General features: G+C 58.6%; 1 protein-coding gene across 1 annotated transcript; it reads right to left on the bottom strand.

The window, feature by feature from the left end:
• Positions 1-3,301: 3,301 nt before the first annotated feature.
• Positions 3,302-8,742, bottom strand: PGF (placental growth factor). The gene is made up of 7 exons (XM_080619077.1): positions 8,649-8,742; positions 8,438-8,477; positions 7,639-7,835; positions 6,136-6,212; positions 4,449-4,478; positions 4,296-4,358; positions 3,302-3,526 (listed from the first exon to the last, which is right to left on the bottom strand). The coding sequence occupies exons 1-7, from the start codon at positions 8,712-8,714 to the stop codon at positions 3,505-3,507; spliced, it is 495 nt and encodes a 164-aa protein (XP_080475203.1). The 5' UTR covers positions 8,715-8,742; the 3' UTR covers positions 3,302-3,504.
• Positions 8,743-9,073: the final 331 nt, after the last annotated feature.

Consider the following 9,073-nt stretch of genomic DNA (forward strand, 5'->3'; position numbering starts at 1 on the left):
TCCCGGACCGGGGCGGGGGGGGTCCCGCTCCCACCGCCCCAAGGCCGGGCCCTCATCGTTCGGTTGAGGTGCAGTGAGCGCCGCCGCTCCGCTTCCTCTATTGCCACCGTTATTCACCGTTAATTGTCCTTAATTAACAAAGCTCCCCGTGTTCATTCAGCGCTGCCTTTGCCACCGTGTCCTTCCTCCCGTAACATGTAATTAGTTGCACTTTAAATAGCCTTTGCCTTTACCTGGCGTGCCTGTTTCAGCAGCTCCCTGCTGACCCGACCTGTCCTTTCCCATCCCAGGGCACGGGTGATTCTTTCTGACCTGCATCCTGCAAGTGGGTGTCATTGTTCCAAAGCCCTGGGCTCTTGGCTGTCCCTTGTACCAACTCCCGCAGGCCCATTCAATTTAACAAACTTATTTCAGATCTATAGAGGGGGGAGCATCAGCACAAATGCACCAATGTCTAAGCGACCAGTAACGGGTGGTGCTCCTCAAGGGCTGGTATGGGAACCAGCACTGCTTGTCGGTAACACAGAGAGTGGGATTGAGTGCACCATTGACACGTTTGCCAATGACATCAAGCTGTGTGGTGCGGTTGACATGCTGGGGAGGGAAAGGATGCCAAAGAGAAGGGCATTGACAGGCTGGTGGGACCGTGTGAACCTCATGAAGTTCAACAAGGCCAAGTGCAAGATCGTGCACCTGGGACTGAGAATGGATTGAGAGCAGCCCTGAGGAGAAGGATGGGGGGTATTGCTGACGAGAAGCTCAACATGACCTGGCAATGTGTGCTCACAGCCCAGAAAGCCAACTGCATGCTGGGCTGCGTCAAAAGAGGTGTGACCAGCAGGTCGAAGGAGGTGATTCTCCCCCTCTCTAGCAGTACAGAGCAGGGACAGGCAGACAATTGCCGATCCCCTCAGGAGGGTGAATGGGTGGTGGCCACAAGACTCAGGGGCCAGTAGCCCCATTCTCCTCCTCAGAGCAGAAAGCCCTCAACCTGACCCTCATGTCACCAATGGTTGCAATGTCCGGCTTGAAGTCCCTGGGATGAGGAGGGTGACAGCCCTCTCCCCTCTGTCAGGGACACGCAGGGGCCTTCACTTGCCAGTGAAGCCACAGTGAAACACCCCTTGGAGCTGGAGGGAGCCCTGATACCTGGAAATGCAGCTTCCAAACCTCCCATGCTGGTGGTAACATCCCCTGCTCCTGCCCTGCCAGAGCTGATCCTTTCATCACTGCTGCAGCAAGACAGCCACATCCCTCCCAGGCATCCAGGTCCTTGGTGTGCACCGCAACACTCCATGCCTGAAAACGCTCACTGCCAAGCAACAGCCAAAGAGGTGATGCCAGACACCAGAACCTGTTGGGGAAAGCTGCTGGGCAGGAGTTCATTTGAATTATTTTTTAACCTTAATCACTACTCTTGACAAACTTACTTTTATTAATTAACATCCTTGGGTTTATGTAACTTCCTTCTTAGAGGTTTAATACTACTGTGGTAAAACTTTTACTGTTAAAACCAATGCAGAAACCATCACGTACATCCCTCGAGTGCTGCACACACTTCTCCTTAGCCTCAAAGCGCAACCAGCCAGGCTGAAACAGCATGTGGGTGTGGGGAGAGCCTGCATGGACCAGGACTGGCCACTGCAGCTGTGTGCCACATGGCCCACACGGCCCCCGAGTGGCATAGAAAGGGGAACGGCAAGTTCCTTCCCCTCATCCATGAAGCAGCCAAGGAGAAGCTTCCTGGAAGATATGCGCAGCTGCACGGGCACAACTTATCCAGTCCATGCATGATGGTCCAGCACAGAGGTTCCCATCACCTCAACACTCACCCTTTTCCTCCCAGGGTATCACTGCCCCAGACCCAATGTCCCTGTGCCAGCCATAAGCAGCACCAGCATCACAGCTCTGAGGGAGACTGCCTTGACTAGAGGCTGCTATGTCAGAAGCGGGGAAGGGCTGCCTTGGGCCCCAACAGCTGCTGAATCAGGCTCCCTTGTTCCTCACTGCAGGATAGACCACAGGTCACCTTGGTTGATGGTAATGCTGAAGCCTTTGCACATCTTGCCCTCCTGCCTTCTGCTTGAAGCTTTCAATAATAACCCTTGATTTTGTTTTAACCCCATGTTAGGGGTGCCCCACAAGCAAGCTGGTGTCCAGGTCACCCTTAGGGTTTCCAGCTATGTGCACTGCTCCAGGTGCAGCTTGCAAGGAGCAGCACAGGATGCATTTAGCAGCCACTCCCAGCACCTCTGTAGCAGGAACAGGAAAGGGAATAAGAGGATCCCCAGGAGCACTGCTTGAGGCACACAGAAACAGTGGCTGGCCAGATCCAGGCAGAGTGGGGAAAGTAGGAAAAGGCAGCAGCCACAGCCACCTCGGTGAGGGCCACCAGCTCCCCCCACACCCCAGAATGATCCTTGCCCGCAGGCCAAGTGAATGAGCCCTGGCGGGATGTTTCTTGGGTGGGAAGGCCCACAGGCCGCCTGCACCCCCTACCCTAGCCTTCTATCAGCCCAACAAGCGAGAAGGAAAGCCACAGGACAGCAAGCAGTGAGGGATGGTGAATAAGAGGTACTATCTTCATGCTACGGTGTGGTGAAGGGCATTTCCTCCAAGGGTCTCCCAGTACCCACCTGAGCTCCAGCACATGGGTAGCCCCCAGCCTGGGAAGCATCCTGGTCCTGACCCACTGGTTCCCCATCTCCAATAAGGGCAGCCTCTTGGATGCTGCAGGAGTTGCTGCAGGGGACAATCCCTGGACTATGGACATGGACAATCCCATGACAGCACTGCCCTCCTCCAGCCTGGGACAGCCCATGGGAAGAGCCCTGCCTGCAGGCAGTTGCTGGGAAGCAGGCAGGAGCACTCACACTTCCCAGCAACTGCATCCGCCCACCAGCTTTTATTGAGCAGGGCAAGGCTGGGATGTGGCTGCAAGTATGTGAGGAGCCCTGGCAACCCCAATTCCCACTCCTTCCCCTCCAAGAGGGCTTTCCAGGCACTCTCCTGGGCTGCCCCATGCCAAGGCTTAGATAGACGCAGCCCTGCAGCCTTGCCTGCCCCGGGTTTCCTTCCTCCCCAGCTGCAGAGCACTGGCAGGACAGAGCAGTTCTGCAGCTGCAGCCCTCCAAGCCTCCTCCACCCATCCCCATGATGCTGTCCCCAGCCAGCTCCAGCAGCGCATCCACCAGCTCCACTCCTCATTGCCTGCAGGATGCCCTCCTACACCAAGATGCTGTTTGAGCTCCTCATCTTCAGCCCCAGGCCTGGTCACAGGTCCTTTTGTCCTGCTGCTGATGGTGCAGATTGGGTGAGCAAGTCCTCAGTTGCAGGCTGCATTCCAGCCAGGGCCAGGCAAGAGTCCAGTCAGCTTTTCCCTGCTGGAGTCCTGCTCCCCACCGCTGCATGGCAGGACACAGCTCCACAAGTTCCTCACGCCAGGGGAAGACACTGCTGGCTCAAACCCAAGCAACAGGAGCAAGGCCAGGGGCAGAGCAGAGGCTACCTGCGTGGTGTGCCACATCTGCAAAGAGAGCATGGCATGGGTGAGCACTGCTGGGATTGAGGGACACCAGGACCTCCAGGCTCACCTGCTGTGCCCCAGGTTCCCCCTTCTCTGTGCTGAACACCTCCTGCACTGAACCAAAGAAGTAGGGACCACAGACAGCCCCTTAACAGGGAAGAGCAAAGGGAATGTGGCTGTAGGTGCTGGCTGAGCCCCGAGCAGCAGGCTTCAGAAAAAGCAGGGAAATACAACATGGAAGTGCCAGCCATAGGCACCATACCCCAAAAACGTATGTAGTGAGAGTCCAAGCCTGCGTTGTTACAGCAAGCTGTTTGAAGAGTCAACTAAATAAATAAGGAGGTAAAGGGTAGAGTAACCCAAGCAATGACCAGCCAAGGACAGCAGGAAGGACACAGCTGACAGCAGGATGAGGCTAAAACTGGAAATTCATGGATCCAGGAAATCCAGTGTTGTCTGTGATAGTGACAGAGCCACACACCAACAAGTAACTCCATCCATCCATCCATCCCCACCCTGGATGGGACTGGCCAGCTTTGAGCAGCTGAGCCTGGAAACTGCTGAGCCTGGAAACTACTGAACCTTCAGTAAGAGGCCCATTTCCCTGCAGCCACTCACTCTCCCTGCTGTCCTGCTTTCTCCTGTGCCTGCTCTGCACAAACTCCTCACTGCTTACAGTGTCAGTAAAGACCTAAAGGCTTAGTGAAGCTGTTCATCCCAAAAAAATGAACCCACAAGACACCACCCATACCTTCCCGTGCTCACTTACAGTTCACAGCCTTTACGTCTCGTCCTCTCTTGTCTTCTCTTACCTCGGCCCTTAGGCCTTCTCCTTTGAAAGGAAAGGACCACAAGAAAGGCTGATGTGTGGCAGATGAGACACACAACCCCAGCCCATAACACTGCCCTTGACATCACTTACCTTCCCAGCCTCATCAGGTCCTGCCGGGGCCTGTGGGATAGGAAAAGGACAGTGGAGCAGTTACTTGGGCAATGCTGGCTGTTGGGCTGCTGCCCCAGTGTGCAGCACAATCTACCTGTTATCATTCATGCTTAAACCAGACCAAATACAACTTCCTTTCAAGTTACCATCCCCTCAGACAGGAACTGACTGCAGCAGACAGAGAGAAGACAAAGACAGCAGAGGGGCAGGGTTTGTCAGCTCCCCCCGGGGAAGTGACATTCTGCACATGAGGTTGGGAAGCACAGGTTCAGTTTCAGCTGCTCTCAGTAGCAGCTTTCATAGCTCAGCTGGTTAAACAACATGCAACGTCCTGAGTAACATGTGGGATTTGCTGCAAAGCCTCAGCAGTGGTTCTCAGACAACAGCCACAACATACTTGGCTTAAGCATCCAAGATAGGCCAGGACATCCACCGCACTCACACTGCATTTCAAAGGGGAGCACTGTAAAGGCATGGAAGGCAGCTTAGGGAGAAGCCAAAAGGTGCTGCAGAAGCAAGAAGTTTATAGAGATTCAAAGGCAGCCTGCACGAGTGCTTGTAGGAGATCCCCTGGGAGTTACCCTAGGTAGGAAAACCACAACAGGCTCAGGAAATTCCCTGCATGGAAAATAGCTGGAAGCAGAGCAAGAGGGGGGAAGTAACACATGTGCTTCTTCCTACTCTCCTTTCTGCATCCACCAGCACATGCTTCAGATACAGAGTAGAGCTGGACAAGCCTTGGGTCTACTCCAGCACAGCTGCTTTTACAGCTGCAGGGGAATACCAGCCCCGGGATCCTCAGGCTCTTCTTCCAGGCAAGGAACTTGTGTCTAACGGCTGCCCAGCAGGACACTCAATCCCCAGTTTTCGCAATACTGGATCACCCTGGGGTCATGATGGAGAGCAAGTGCCAGGACCCCCCATGCAGGTGGGGTTGAAGCATACCTGTGGCAGGGACCATTTGTGAGCAGCCCTGGAGCTGCCCCTGGCTCCCAAAGCACTGCAGACCCCAGGCAGGCGCCCCATCTTGCCCAAGCTTTCACCGCTTCAGGGAACAGTGAGCACCCCAAGGGTTTAACTATGCGCCTGGGGTCTGTGGCAGGTTGGTGCTGCACATCCATACCAGGCTGGCACTGCACATTTCAAGCCTTCATTTGTTGGTTTGCATGTAAGCCCCTGCTCCACCTCCCTGGATGGACGGGGCAGCCTCCGTTAAATGGAGGCCCAGGGCCCAGCTCTTCAGCTTTCTCTTTGGGCCACAGTCATGCCCAGGTATGGCAAGCCATGGAGGTCTCTGCTGAGCCACCACCAGGCACCTGCCTCAGAGCCACCAGCCTTGCTGTTACCCACGGGCCAGAGGATTACATGCCAAGCACGCCAAGGCAGCCGTGGGGTTGGAAGGCACAGACACTGCTGCTCACAGAGCCAAGGTGCATCAGCAGCTCCAGCCCTGCAGACAGTGCGTGGTGCAGGGAGGCTGCTGCAGAAGCACAGTGCAGCCTGCACCTGAGCAAGGGCCATAAGCACTGGGAAACAGAGGCAGCAGGGAGAACGGGGTTCCAGCAGGGCCAGGGTTCCCCCCCTCATAGCTCACACATGGTGAGCTGGCAGGGCTGCTCTTGCTGGAGGGGCACAGGGGTGCAAAACCAGCCAGGGGGGTCCCTACCTGCACTCGCACTGCTTGTGCTCAGTGAACTCCATCTCCACGTAGGGAGCCTCCCCATTCGGCTTTATCTTCAGGAGCTGAAAGAGGAGCAAAGGTTACTTCCCAGACAGCAGCAGAAGGGGGCTGGAAGGGCTCCCACGGCGCTGCCTCGCCACCGCAGCCTCTTGGGCAGACGCATGCCTAACCTGTTCCCCGGCACCTCCGGCAGCAGAGGCTCCACCTCTACACGCAGGCAGCACCGGCCAGGCCCAGCCACCCCGGCAGCTTGGGAGGCTCTGCTGGTGTCACCCTGTGTCTTCAGGGCTGTAATTTAAGCCTTATGTTTTTGGGATTTCCCAGCCTTAGAGGAGATTTCTGTGTCCCTACCTTTGTCGAGAGCTTTCACACCTTTGACCACTTTGCACATCTCCCTTCTCCAATGGGAACACTCATGTTTTCCAGACCATTCCCATTGCTGCTGCTTCCTTCCCCTCCTTCTCCTGCCCCTCTTTCTCACAGCACCAGTGCCTCCCCAGCCCAGGGCTGCAGAATTTGCCCTGTTACATGTCAGTCCATGGCCCAGCCCAGAGTTTGGGTTGGACATCTAGGGGCTTCACAGCCTATGCTCATCATTGCTGTGATCTATGTATGCTAGCCCTTGTGGAAGTACCTGGTCTTGCCATCCCTCACACAGCCATCTCCATGGAGGGAGACCTGTGCATGGGGAGCTGCCTCCTGTTCATGCCAGGCTCTTGCTCCACTTCAGTGGAGACTTTTTGGAGACTCCAACCCTGCCTTCAAACACATTTTCAGCCTCTGAGGGACCAAATTCACTGGTGATTTATTGCAGGCACTCTCTAGTCCGTCATCCATGGGCAGAGCAGAGCTTTTCTCTGCTCCCTGAAGCAGGAGTGGGTTGATCCCTGGCAGCACAACGCAAGGACTGCAGTGTGAGGACAATGGCTGCCAGGCACACTGGGAAAAGGTGACCAGCAGCATGTTCGTAGCCCAGGATCTCCCACCCCACTTCACACAGCTCCCACAGTGGGGGCTGTAAACGTGGCTGGTGCAGCCCTTCTGCTCACCATGCCCCCAGCACGCACTCGCTGTCAGCACCACCACAGGCATCTCCTGACACACAGAGCCTTGCTTCTGTGACTCAGGGGCAGCATCTGCTTTACCCCAGCAGGCAGAGTCATGGGTACCTGGGACACCCACAGCCCCACGGCAGGATAGGGAAGGTTGGAAAGGTGACAACAGTCAGCAAGAGGGACCACACTGAGGGCAAGGAAGCAGGAAGCGAGGCCAGTGCCACCAGGGATGTCACCTGGCCTCAGGGACAAGCCCAAAGAGCAGGCAGTGGGTCCCTTCTGGTTTGGCATGTTGTGAATAAGCCCTCGCCCCTGCTATCCATGCTGCTACAATGCCTGGAGGATGTGAAGCTGCAAGTTCACCCTCCCAGCTATTGGCCAGGAGGCCACCACATCCCTGGCGCAGGCACGGCACCGCAGCAGCAGCGTTTACCTGCATGGTGACCGTGTTTGTTTCCACAGGGACACAGCGGAGACCCTCGTCCCCACAGCAGCCTCCACAGCGCTGCAGGGAGACGCAGGAGGGTCTGAAAATGTACTCCACCTCGTTGGGGAACTCGCTGATGACGTCCACCAGCTGCTCCAGAGGCCGGCAGAAACTACGGTTCCAGATCTCCCGAAAGGTCAGGACTGCAAGAGACCCAGGTGAGGGGCTGTAAGGAGGCGCCCAGAGAGGCTGAGCCCAGCCGGCCGCTGCCGGGGCAGGTGCAGCGGCGGCGGTGTGGTCCTGCTTACGTCGCGGGGACCCAGGGATGCAGAGGACCCCCTTGTGCTCCCAGAAAGTCCATCACCGCACTGGCGGGGACACAGCCACCGCCATGGGCTCGTTCTTCACCTCTCCGCCAGCTCTGCCTCCTCCTTCTCCGCTGTCCCCCCTCGCCTCCCTGCCCCGCAGCGCGGCAGAGAGCCGCCCCTTCGGCTTCCCAGCGGGAAGAGCAAAGGGGAGCCGAAGCGGAGCGCAGCTCTGAGCCAGACTTGCCGCCTCTCCGGCCCCCGGGGTGCTTTCCTGGGCAGAAATACTCCTCTTCGGCTCCCGCGGCGATACCCGGTGCCGAAAGCGGGGAGAACAGGCTGCTCCGAGCCCCGGCAGGAATACCCGCTGCCCGCTCGGGCACTGCCGCGAGGCTCCACAGGGGATAACAGCCCCAGGCGGTACCGAAACCCTCCCCAGCCCTGCGCAGAGCCCCCCCCCCCGCTGCCGGGGCACCGGCTGCCGTCCGCTGCCAACTCACCGGGCGGCTCCGCGCTGACGGTCCCCCGCGCCTCCGGGGCCTGCAGGGAGGGAAAGGCGGGCGCTGGCGGGGCTGCACAGGGGAACCCGCCACCGTCCCCCCACCCAGCGCCGGGAGGAGCTGCACCGGCGACCACCGCCACCGCGGGCAGCGTCACCGGCCGAGCCGGGCTGCCACCGCCCTGACCCCACTCCCACACCCCGGCTCTCACCGGGGCAGGAGGCGCCCCCAGCGTCGCGGCCACCAGCAGCCTCAGGAAGACACCGAGCACCCGCATCACCGCTCCGGCAACGACTCCGCGCCGCTGCTACCGCCCCGCCGCCCCCGGCATGCCGCCCCGCCGCCGGGCCATGGGAGCGTGCCCCGCTCCGCCGCCCTATTTCACCGCTGCCGCCCCGCCCCCGCCCGCCCCGGCCCCGCCGCGGGGCGGGAGCAGGTGCCCGGCCCCGGGGACGGCCGTTGCCCCTCGACGCAGCGGAGCCACCGCCGCCAGTGCCCGGCACCGGACACTGCACCATCGGGCTGCCCCGGGGCTTCTATGGATTGGCCTGTGACGGGGGCACCCCCGGAGGGCGGGAAGCACCGGCGCTCTGTCGGGGCTTCTCCGCTTGCTGGGTCCTCCTGACCCTGTTCTCC

The sequence above is a fragment of the Psittacula echo genome (assembly GCF_963264785.1).
Source record: "Psittacula echo genome assembly, chromosome: 5".
Lineage (NCBI taxonomy): Eukaryota > Metazoa > Chordata > Aves > Psittaciformes > Psittacidae > Psittacula > Psittacula echo.